The 12,112-nt window shown below is 42.9% G+C and overlaps 2 protein-coding genes across 2 annotated transcripts in view; one reads left to right on the top strand and one right to left on the bottom strand.

The window, feature by feature from the left end:
• LOC139578182 (harmonin-like) overlaps positions 1-2,348 on the bottom strand; it is a 49,508-nt gene extending 47,160 nt beyond the window's left edge. Inside the window, exon 1 of the mRNA XM_071405475.1 lies at positions 2,202-2,348. Within this exon, the coding sequence (XP_071261576.1) occupies positions 2,202-2,237 (36 nt within the window). The 5' untranslated portion in view covers positions 2,238-2,348. The remainder of the gene's footprint in view (positions 1-2,201) is intronic.
• Positions 2,349-2,767: 419 nt separating this feature from the next.
• ccdc77 (coiled-coil domain containing 77) lies at positions 2,768-12,082 on the top strand. The gene is made up of 12 exons (XM_071405474.1): positions 2,768-2,855; positions 3,622-3,656; positions 3,870-4,053; positions 4,148-4,290; positions 4,376-4,472; positions 4,619-4,700; positions 5,620-5,708; positions 5,781-5,929; positions 8,823-9,093; positions 10,945-11,070; positions 11,207-11,359; positions 11,465-12,082. The coding sequence occupies exons 2-12, from the start codon at positions 3,628-3,630 to the stop codon at positions 11,609-11,611; spliced, it is 1,470 nt and encodes a 489-aa protein (XP_071261575.1). The 5' UTR covers positions 2,768-2,855; positions 3,622-3,627; the 3' UTR covers positions 11,612-12,082.
• The last annotated feature ends 30 nt before the right edge of the window (positions 12,083-12,112 follow it).

Raw genomic sequence — 12,112 nt, 5'->3', positions numbered from 1 at the left:
TCTGCATTTCATTTCATTTCATTGCATCACTGGTATATACAGTTGAAGTCAGAAGTTTACATACACCTTAGCCAAATACATTTAAACTCAGTTTTTCACAATTCCTGACATTTAATCCTAGTAAAAATTCCCTGTCTTAGGTCAGTTAGGATCACCACTTTATTTTAAGAATGTGAAATGTCAGAATAATAGTTGAGAGAATGATTTATTTCAGCTTTTATTTCTTTCATCACATTCCCAGTGGGTCAGAAGTTTACATACACTCAATTAGTATTTGGTAGCATTGCCTTTCAATTGTTTAACTTGGTTCAAATGTTTCAGGTAGCCTTCCACAAGCTTCCCACAATAAGTTGGGTGAATTTTGGCCCATTCCTCCTGACAGAGCTGGTGCAACTGAGTCAGGTCTGTAGGCCGCCTTGCTCGCACACGCATTTTAAGTTCTGCCCACAATTTTTCTATGGGATTGAGGTCAGGGCTTTGTGATGGCCACTCCAATACCTTGACTTTGTTGTCCTTAAGCCACTTTGCCACAACTTTGGAAGTATGCTTGGGGTCATTGTCCATTTGGAAGACCCATTTGAGACCAAGCTTTAACTTCTTGACTGATGTCTTGAGATGTTGCTTCAATATATTCACATAATTTTCCTCCCTCATGATGCCATCTATTTTGTGAAGTGCACCAGTCCCTCCTGCAGCAAAGCACCCCCACAACATGATGCTGCCACCCCCGTGCTTCACGGTTGGGATGGTGTTTTTCGGCTAGCAAGCATCCCCCTTTTCCCTACAAACATAATGATGGGCATTATGGCCAAACAGTTCTATTTTTGTTTCATCAGATCAGAGGACATTTCTCAAAAGTACAATCTTTGTCCCCATGTGCATTTGCAAACCGTAGTCTGGCTTTTTTATGGAGGTTTTGGAGCAGTGGCTTCTTCCTTGCTGAGCGGTCTTTCAGGTTATGTCGATATAGGACTTGTTTTACTGTGGATGTAGACACTTTTGTACCTGTTTCCTCCAGCATCTTCACAAGGTCATTTGCTGTTGTTCTGGGATTGATTTGTACTTTTCGCACCAAAGTACGTTCATCTCTAGGAGACAGAACGCGTCTCCTTCCTGAGCGGTATGACGGCTGCGTGGTCCCATGGTGTTTATACTTGCTTACTATTGTTTGTACATATGAACGTGGTACCTTCAGGCATTTGGAAATTGCTCCCAAGGATGAATCAGACTTGTGGAGGTCTACAATTTTGGAGGTAGAGGTCTTGGCTGATTTCTTTTGATTTTCCCATGATGTCAAGCAAAGAGGCACTGAGCTTGAAGGCAGGCCTTGAAATACATCCACAGCTACACCTCCAATTGACTCAAATGATGTCAATCAGAAGCTTCTAAAGCCATGACATAATTTTCTGGAATTTTCCAAGTTGTTTAAAGGCACAGTCAACTTAGTGTATGTAAACTTCTGACCCACTGGAATTGTGATACAGTGAATTATAAGTGAAATAATCTGTCTATGAACAATTGTTGGAAAAATTACTTGTCATAGACAAAGTAGGTGTCCTAACCGAGTTTGTTAACAAGAAATTTGTGGAGTGGTTTAAAAACAGGTTAATGACTCCAACCTAAATGTATGTAAACTTCTGACTTTAACTGTACGTGTTGGATCAAGAATGACCAACAAACAAAAAATATGTTGGAAAACCCAGAACTTTCTGCAATACACACAGTGCACAACAACTAACCAATCAAGAACGCCAACACACATATTTTTGTCATCATGATATACTTTAGCCTAGCTTACCTGTACAGACTCTTTGGACAATCTAAATGTATGTTACTGTATAGCACATACACACATACAGTGTTAAAAAGGAATATATGAAATTAAATATCCTTACATATGAGGGAACAACGTTTTAATCTTACAGATAATGAAGTTGTATAACACACAAACAGTCTAATTTCTCAATTGTGAAATAAAGGATGAAACAATGCAATAAAAATCGAAGACAAAACATATCTTAGTCCGATACTAATTACTTCTCAATACCTATCAAGACATATTAAATGTAAAGGCAGCTGTGTAAAAGCGTTACCCCAACAGGGTTCAGAGTACATCATACCGTGATAACAGCCAAAGAGAAATTAAACAGCAATTGCTTTACTTAACACATTATGCAAATATTTCATTATTAAGTTATTACCTTGTGCCTAAATTCTCGAGCTACTTTTCGTTCCATTTTCGACCAAAAAAAAACGGTGCTACCAACTGGCGTTCAATCGTCCTGTGTGCGACAGTTCCCTACCAAAAGTGGCGCTACCGATAATGAACGCTGGGTAGTAGATGAGTGACACCAGGGGCCCTATTTCGAGAATAGCACTGGGTAACAGATGCTCAGGCGCAGGTCTAGGATCAGCGTACACTCCCCAAATCATAACCTCAATTGATAGGATAATGAATACAAAACTGGCCTTATATCAGTGTCTAGTCCAGGGGCAAATAATCATAGCCTTATGCCACCTCCTCTACTACTACTGTAGAGTTAGGTTATTGTAACATATGATAAACTAGTGCCTGTGGCAATTACGTTTCAGGCTTAATTGTCTATGACAAAGAAAAAACGTTGTTAGGCTTATATATCACTATTTCCTTATGTAGGCTACCGTAAAACAGTGCGGAAGCTGGTGCAGAAGTCCAGCCGGTCACACCGTGTTTCAATTCACTTCAAAGAACAGTAGGTGGCGGTAAAGCATCGCTACTCGAATCTCACTGCACTTTTTTTTCTCCGAAGAAAGACTATGTAAACTTCCGGGATCTAAAGAGGCAGACAGTTTGAAGTTTCATGAAACAGTGAAAGGTACGGGAAAACGAATGTCAATATTTAATACAGATTTAGAATCATTGTTGAAATATTGCCATCGGATATGGCACGCAAACCTTTTGTACTGTTATCCATCTGTGTTAGCTATCTTACGCAAGCTAATTTGAGACTTGTTTATGAAGTGAGTGCACCGTTGTTCTAGCTGGCAACTCACTTTGTTAGAACGAACTAGCAAGCTATTATATTTCATAAATACAGTGAATAGACACAGATCGCCACCTAGCTAGGTAACCAAGTGGGACCAGTGGTGGTAGCCAGCTGCAGTTACGTTAGCAGTTTCAAACTCCCCGCGTCCTTTTCCACGCAGGCGCTTAGCAACGACGGGAAGGAGAGCGGCCATTCTCAATTTGGGAATTACATTGTTTCGAGAAGTCATGTGGGCGAACACCCAACAAGTATCATGGCACAAGTCACAACAACAGATAACTGCTAACGTTATACTTTTTAAATTGTTTTATTGAACCTTTATTTAACTAGGCAAGTAAGTTAAGAACAAATTCTTATTTACAATTACGGCCAAACCCGGACAATGCTGGGCCAATTGTACGCTGCCCTATGGGACTCCCAATCACGATGCAGCCTGGATAATAACCAGGGACTGCAGTGACGCCTCTTGCACTGAGATGTAGTGCCTTAGACCGCTGCGCCACTCGGGATGCCCTACCTAAAACCTCCCAGGCTTTCACACATATCATAACAATCATTTAACTGTGTCTCAAATTGAACAATAAATGTGTTGCAGGTCAACATGATGGAGTCACCTCCAACAAAAGACCGGTAAGTAAAGGCTACCTATTGTGTTGTTTAATTGTTTCCTCTATCAGATTACAGAATTGTAGTGACCACATCTATTGTGTCTAATCTCATTATTGTGTCTAATCTCCCTACGGCTCCTACTTTAATCTGACTAAGGAATTGTTCCTAGATTGGTTTTATCTTTGTTAGCTTAGTGGGATAATTTCCTCCCTTCTGGGTTGTCTTCCCTTCCAGGCAGACAGACCGCACCCTTGGGGTGGAGGACTCTCCCCTGCCCCCCATCACTGAGCGCCTGGCCTACCTGCGCCCCTCCAGAGAGCTGCTGGAGTTCTACAGGGGGAAGATCGCCCAGTTTGATGGAGAACACGATGACCTGATGCAGATGCTGGAGAAGTACAGAGGCACCACAGAGGACCAGGTGAACTGTGTGTGTGTGTACGGGGGGTGCACCCATGCAGACAGAGCAACTGATGGGTGTGTGCTAATCCCCCTGTCTCTCCCTGCCCTCCCAGCACAAGCTGCAGTGGGAGGTGCGACAGCGCGAAGGGGAGATATCTGAGCTGCAGAAGGCTTTGAGTGACATGCAGGTGTACCTCTTCCAGGAGAGGGAACAGGCGCTGCGTCTGTACGCAGAGAATGACAGACTCAAGATCAGGTGAGCCCTCATTTGATTCACAATTACTATTGACATTTCCAGCTTTACATGACAAATACAGGTTTTCTATTGTCTTTGTGTTCAGAGAGCTGGAGGACAGGAAGAAAATCCAGCACCTGTTAGCCCTGGTGGGGCCAGACACTGGGGAGATCACCTACTTCCACCGTGACCCTCCACACAAGGTCAGGGGTCACAGTTCCACTTCAGGAAACGTAATTCTAATTCAAATAAGACTATTGTCTTATTTGACATTACATGCTCTCGGAAAGGGATCTATATCTAGTTGGCAACTTACATGACTATTGCCTGTCTGTCTACTGTGCTGTAGGTTAGCATAGCCCAGAAGGAACTAGAGCCCAGAATTCTGGATCATCGGAAGATGGCAAAGTCAAGAACTGGATCTGCAAAAGGTTGAAGAAAATTCTCTGTTTTTGTGATTTGATAATTATATTTTAGGGGTATACATATTTAGATGTATCTGTTGGTTTGAGATATTGCAGAAGGTTTATAAGTAAAATCATTCACGGTGGCATTTGATCAGGGCCGACCCCAGGCATAAGCGACATAGGCGACCATCGGGGTCTCAACTTACTGTTGAGTGTTAGAATAGTAGGATACACAAGGTGCAATTTCAAAATGTGGTTGTGCATCAGCAGCTTTTCTCTCATGTCAGTCACTGACAATCACTCAATTAGTCCATGTCAACTAAAATGTTTTAGATTGGTAAGTTAGTCTAGCCAGCTATCTAAACTTCTAGTAATCATGGTTGAATTACAGACCGGGCATCCAGGGTACGTGCCCAGGGGCCCTGACCTCCAGGGGGTCCCCATTTGATTTTGTTATTCACTCTTCACTCAGATATCATATCAACATGATATAAGTCATGGCACAATGTGTAGAATTGCAGGAAATTAGCTGTAAAACTGCACATTTTCTCTCTGACCAATGCAGAAACGAGTAGAATACCATAACATTTTTTATAAAATAGCAAAATCTTCCCTCCGTCCCATGGCAAAAATGTGTGAGGGGGCCTCCCAACAAAATGTTGCCTAAGGCCCCAAAAGACCAGGGCTGGCCCTGCATTAGATTTTTTTTTTCATCTCATAACAATTTTCTCTACCTAAGAGTTCTTCCCTATGTAAGATAAAGATCTTCCCTATGTAAGATAAACCTAAGCCTAAGGAGGGGAGCTACTAAAATCTAATTTAGTAAGTAGGATTACAGTGGGCTCTTAGCGCTAATCAGTTTACGGAAATGTGGAATAATCTGTCTTGGGGGTGCAATATTTCCCTGACTGTGCCACTTAGCCTTGCTTCTGTCTGTGAGCAGAGGGAAGCCGGACATCCAGATCAGAGGGAGTGGTGAATGGAGGAAGCCCAGAGCAGTACAGAAGAGACAACCAGACCTTACTACTACAGGTAGTACGACACACACACTCAAAAGCAACTAATTTAGCTCCTTGAACACTATTGAACTGGTGTAATGTGCAGGTGGAGGCACTGCAGGCTCAGATGGAGGAGCAGACTCGTTTGTCCAAAGAGCAGGTGGAGTCTCTGCTGGAGGACAGGAGAATCCACGTGGAGGAGGGACAGGTCCAGCACCAGAGAGACCAGGACCGCATCACCGTACTCACTGACAAGTATGCAAACTACCTACTATACTCTACTGCACTCTTCATATCACTACTACATTTCATATTCCTCCACCCCACATACTGTACCACCAAATTATGTATAGAGAGAGATGTCTCGACTAGAGGCCAGGACTGCATCACTACTCTCACTGTCAGAGTGGCTTCACATCAGGGATGGACATGAGTACTCCAACTGACGTCAAAACTCTATCATCAACCAGAGATCAAAATTAGGACTTGAAGACAACTTTAATTTGCTTTGATTTTAGTGTTCCATTTGTTCATGTGCATTTGCGGGGCACAACAAAAAATAAGCCAAGCCAATCATCACGTAGTTCTTCTCTCTAAATTCCCTTTCCCCTCTGTCTCACTCAATCAATTGTGTTCCGACCCATTCCTCTACACACACATGCTGAGTGCGTACACAAGCGCCCGTTAGGTGTACAGAAATACAGTCGTTTCAGAAAGTATTCGTAGCGCGACTTATTCCACATTTTGTTGTTAAAGCCTGAATTCAAAATAGATTAAATCAATTTTCTCACCCATCTACACACAATACCCCATATTGACAGTGAACATGTGTTTTTTTGAAATGTTAGCAAATTTAAACGAGATATTTCTGTATTTTTAAAACATGTTTTCACTTTGTCATTATGGGGTATTTTTATTGTGTGTAGATGGGAGGAAAATGTATCTAATCCATTTTTAATTCAGGGTGTAACAACAAAGTGTAATAAGTCGAGGGATATGAATAGTTTCTGAAGGCACTGTAAATGCCTATACAGAAGTTTAATCACAAATAAAAAATGGGCTGGTTGACTGACTGAAGTAGGGAAATATGTGTTCCAACAACGAGCGCTGAAATAATTGCGTCCTGTCTTTTCTGCTTAGGCTACTTTCCGAAGAGCTACCGCCATTTAGAATTGGTTAGCCCAGGCTATAATCCCCCTGAACATAGATGGTAAAACTAGAACAAGCATATTTTCATCAGAATCATTAAGCTTAGGCCTACTCACCAAACAGATGTTGTGGCTGTAATTCATCCCCATGCAGTGTTCAATGTGGAATTGTTAATCCATTTGTACAATTCCAAAGAACAGGCAGAATAAACTAAATTGAACGTCTGTATATTGGAAATAAGACATGTTTTGGTTTATAACCCTGAACTTTGAACTCGTCAAATTGAGCCCCGTTTCAAATGATCACTCTTTGAGAGTAACTGTTTTGACTGTTTCAATGATGTATATAAACCCTGGTGGTGATGCTATGTATTGGCCATTAAGAGGCTTTGAAGCGTCTTGGGAGAAACTTACAGAAGGACAACCATCTCTGCAGCACTCCACCAATTAGGCCTTTATTGTAGAGTGGCCAGATGGAAGCCACTCCTCAGTTAAAGGCACATGAAAGCCCGCCCAAAAAGCACCTAAAGACTCTCAGACCATGAGAAACAAGATTCTCTGGTCTGATGAAACCGAGATTGAACTATTTTGCCTGAATGCCAAGTGTCACGTCTGGCGGAAACCTGGCAGGCACCATCCCTACGGTGAAGCATGGAGGTGGCAGCATCATGCTGTGGGGATGTTTTTCAGCTGCAGGGACTGGGAGACTAGTCAGAATTGAGGGAAATATGAACAGAGCAACCTGCTCCAGACCGCTCAGTACCTCAGACTGAAGTGAAGGTTCACCTTCCAACAGGACAACAACCCTAAGCATACAGCCAAGACAACGCAAGAGTGGCTTTGGGACAAGTCTCTGAATGTCCTTGAGTGGCCCAGCCAGAGCCCGGACTTGAACCCGATCAAACATCTCTGGAGAGACCTGAAAATAGCTGTGTGTCCCCATCCAAACTTGAGAGGATTTGGGGAGAAACTCCCCAAATACAGGTGTGCCAAGCTTGTAGTGTCATACCCAAGAAGACTCGAGGCTGTAATCGCTGCCAAAGGTGCTTCAACAAAGTACTGAGTAAAGCGTCTGAATACTTATGTAAATGTAATATTCTCCCCCCCCCCCCCCCCCCCCAAAACAAATGGTACAAATTTGTAAACATTTCTAAAAACCTGTTTTTGCTTTGTCATTATGGGATATTGTGTGTAGGTTGATGAAGGGGGAAAAAACAATGTAATCAGATTTAGAATAAGACTGTAACCTAAAAAAATATAGAAAAACTCAAGGGGTCTGAATACTTTCCGAAGGCACTTTATTACATCGTTTTTTTGTATAAAAGTGTTGTCTTGACTGTGATAAGGGCTCAGGAAATTAGTGTCTTGTCTGCTACAAGAAAGTGTCACTGCTGAGGTTACTGCCTTTTTGAAGTTTGTGTTCCATAATATAATGTAACTAGTTGATATTACAGTTTCAATAAATTAATCTTAAATGGCACTTGTTTTTTATATTGAATGAATATACACTGAATATACAAATCTATAAGAACACCTGTACTGGGCCTCCCGAGAGGCGCAGCATCGCAGTGCTAGAGGCGTCACTACAGACCCGGGTTCGATTCCGTGGGAAGCATTGGAGTCAACATGGGCCAGCATCCCTGTGGATGCTTTTGACATCTTGTAGAGTCCTGCCCCAACAAATTGAGGCTGTTCTGAGGGAAAAAGAGGGGGTGCAACACAATATTAGGAATGTGTTCTTTATTTTTGGCATACTCACTGTATATGGGGCAATTTGGATTTGTTATCCTGTAAAGGTTATGTTAAATTAGGCGTTGTTGGGATATAGATAAATGCGCATGTTTTTTTCCCAATGCGGGCCTGAGTAAAAATCATCGGAGTACTCCCAACAGTCAAACAATTTAAAATGCCGATCCTAGTTCACATACCACTATCCTGAATACATGTTCTCTCCCTTCCTCTCTGTCCCGCTCCTTGTCCCTCTCTACTCTCCTTCCCAGGTTGGACCGAACCCAGAACCTGCTGTACGAGAGCACCAGGGACTTCCTACAGCTGAAGTTTGAGACGCGGGCCCACGAGAAGGGCTGGATGGTGGAGAAGGACCGGCTGCTGCGAGAGCTAGACTCAACCCAGGACCGTCTGAGGAAAGCCAGTGATGGTCACGGGAGGGAGCAGCCGGGACCAGGATCCAGAGGACACGGCAGCAGCATGGCTCTGCTTCTAACCCAGCCCCAGCCTGACACACAGCACGTCCACAGGGAGGAGCTCAGGGTGGGTAGTGGTACACATGCTTCAGATCAGAGGTCTTACATCATTGGGATCATGTCCCATCCAACACCTCAAAGAAAGGAGTGTGTCTCTTTTATTTTTTATTTTACATGAACAAGTGGTGTTAAAAGCGTTGTTGTGCCTAGGGCTGTTACGGTGACCATATTTCTGCCACACGGCAGTCACGATTCATGACCGCAGTCAAATTCCGCATGACCGTTGAGTCACGGTAACTAGGCTTCTCCAAAACGGTGCTCTGATGCCGCTGATGGTCATTAGTAGCCTACCAAACTTGCTAATGGCCTGGTACTCAGGGCTCTATTGTCTCTCTAATTACTCTGACATCAATGCAAATGCAGTCGAAAATCAAATCAAACACTTCATGAGTTTGAGCGGAATAGGATCACCTGTTGCGCACCGAGAGCCAGCTCCTCGGAGCTGGTTGATGCATGGAATGAAATAAGTGTTCTTATAAGCCCATGTTGCACAACATTTCTATAGGCTATGTAATTGCGTGTGAGAACCGTTTTGATGGCCTCTATTAAAAAGAGGAAGACCCCATCAGATTTCTATAGGCCTACTATATTTATTTATGAACTTTCCAAATATTAAGCACATTGCTTCGCTTTACAACCGGAGTAGCCTACCTACCTGGCTGGCATGAAAATGAACCGCGCGAAAAGCTCCCTTCAATCAGATGACGATAATAGCCCATTCTATATCAAAACTAATGTCACACACATGATTTAGTATATGTAAAGACAACATTACATTTAGAATAGTCTGACGGGTGAGAATATTATCACTTGTTAATGATTCCCAACGTGTGCAGTCAAAGGCAAGAAACAGAGCATGCATTTTGTGACTTTCATATCATAGTTGCCTGCATCATGAAGCCTAGCCCATGGGCCTATATGTTTTGATAAGGTTTGTATTACAACTAAAATAGCCTAGCCTATAGGCCTATGACCCCTGGAACAGGGTTGGAGAGCCCATAGCCTAGACTCCTGGAACAGGGTTGGAGAGCCCAGAGCCTAGTGTAACAAGATTCCTGAAACAGGGTTGGAGAGCCCATAGCCTACAGAGCCTCTGTCAGAGTGACCATCGAGTTCTTGGTCACCTCCCTAACCAAGGTCCTTCTCCCCCGATTGCTCAGTTTGGCCAGGCATCCAGAGCTAGGAAGAGTCTTGGTGGTTCCAAACTTCTTCCATTTAAGAATGATGGAGGCCACTGTGTTCTTGGGGACCTACAATGCTGTATCAATGTTTTGGTACCCTTCCTCAGATCTTTGCCTCAACACAATCCTGTCTGAGCTCTACGGATAATTCCTTCGACCTCATGGCTTGGTGTTTGAACTGACATGCACTGTCAACTGTGGGACCTTATATAGACAGGTGTGTGCCTTTCCAAATCATGTCCAATCAATTGAATTTACCACAGGTGGACTCTAATCAAGTTGTAGAAACATCTCAAGGATGATCAATGGAAACAGGATGCAGCTGATCTCAGTTTCGAGTCTCATAGCAAAGGGTCTGAATACTTATGTAAAGCTATTTGTTTTTTATTTGTAATACATTTGCAAAAATGTATAACCTGTTTTCACTTTGTTATTATGAGGTATTGTGTGTAGATTGATTGCTTTTATTTCATCCATTTTAGAATAAGCCTGTAACGTAACAAAATGTGGAAAATTGGAAGGGGTCTAGATACTTTTCGAAAGCACTGTGTATATACAGTGCCTTTGGAAATTATTCAGACCTCTTGACTTTTTCCACATTTTGTTATGTTACAGCCTTATTCTAAAAATGAATTTCCTGTTGTGTTGTTGTGTCCTGCTATTTCCTGTGGCCCCAGACAGTGCAGGAAGAGCTGAAGCAGGCCCACCGCCTGGCTGAGATGTACAGGGAGCAGTGTGTTACCCTGGAGACAGACCTGGCTCAGATCAGAGAGGAGGGGGACATGGGCAGGGAGATTTTCAAGGTGCGTAGCCACAAATCCTTACAGGATATGAATAATTCTGACTACGCCATGTATATTTTGCTAAATTATTGTTTGTGTTATACATTGTGGTGTGTGTGGGTGTTTACTCCACTGTGTTTTGCTCATCTTTGTGTAGGATCGGTCAGACAAGATGGCGAAGCGTCTTCAGATGACGACCCAGCGGTACGAGGCCCTGGAGAAGAGGAGGGCCATGGAGGTGGAGGGCTTCAAGACCGACATCAAACACCTCCGGCAGAAACTCAAAGATGTGGAGAAACAGCTTTTCAAGGTGAGTAGCAGGTGAATGTTGTGTACCGAGGTGTGTTAGCTGTTGTATGTTTACTTAGCTTCTATGTGCAAGCTCATGTCTGGGTGTGGTATCTGTGTGTTTCAGGTCACCCTGAACGTGGGCCCGAATCAGGACCTGGCCATCCTACACGAAGTGCGTCAGACCAACGCTCGGACCAAGAAGGTCCAGGGGGAGCTGAAGACCCTGAAGGCCAAGATCTACGGCCTGGAGAACGACCTCCGATACAGCTGAGATTTTAAAAGCCCACTGGGGACTGGGGACCAGGGTACTGTTCAGTTGCCCACGCAACAGGAAATGTTTTGAAACTGAATAATTTAGCATTGTTGTTGGACAATTTAACTTAGGACTCCCGACTCATCATGATCCTGTATTCCCCCTTTGACATGCTAAGTGTGATTATTATTTTTATTTTTTCTGACACCTGATATGAGAGGCACATGTGCTGCATATCTAAAATGTCTCACGATTTAGAAAAAAATTATGTTTAGGTTTTAGGCCAAGGAGACCTGGGTGTGTATGACATGTCTTACATTTCCTATTACATTGATACAGTAATTAAATACAAACAGGACAAGATGAACAATGTGCACATAAAAGTTCATTCTAGACAAACTAGTTTTCCACTACTGATTTATCTATTGTGTGTTGCTATGAAAGACCGAGTGTGTGTTTCATTTTGATCAATAAAGATGTATTTTATAACTTATTGTAATAACTAGATTGACAATGCAT

Source organism: Salvelinus alpinus, chromosome 6 (assembly GCF_045679555.1).
Source record: "Salvelinus alpinus chromosome 6, SLU_Salpinus.1, whole genome shotgun sequence".
Lineage (NCBI taxonomy): Eukaryota > Metazoa > Chordata > Actinopteri > Salmoniformes > Salmonidae > Salvelinus > Salvelinus alpinus.
This window is presented reverse-complemented; position numbering and strand designations above follow the sequence as displayed.

Coding starts and splice junctions, on each gene's coding strand:
- ccdc77 (XM_071405474.1), top strand. CDS start 3,628: ATGATGGAGTCACCTCCAACAAAAGACCG. Junction 5,709..5,780: donor ACCAGACCTTACTACTACAG/GTAGTACGACAC, acceptor TGTAATGTGCAG/GTGGAGGCACTGCAGGCTCA. Junction 11,360..11,464: donor TGGAGAAACAGCTTTTCAAG/GTGAGTAGCAGG, acceptor TGTGTGTTTCAG/GTCACCCTGAACGTGGGCCC.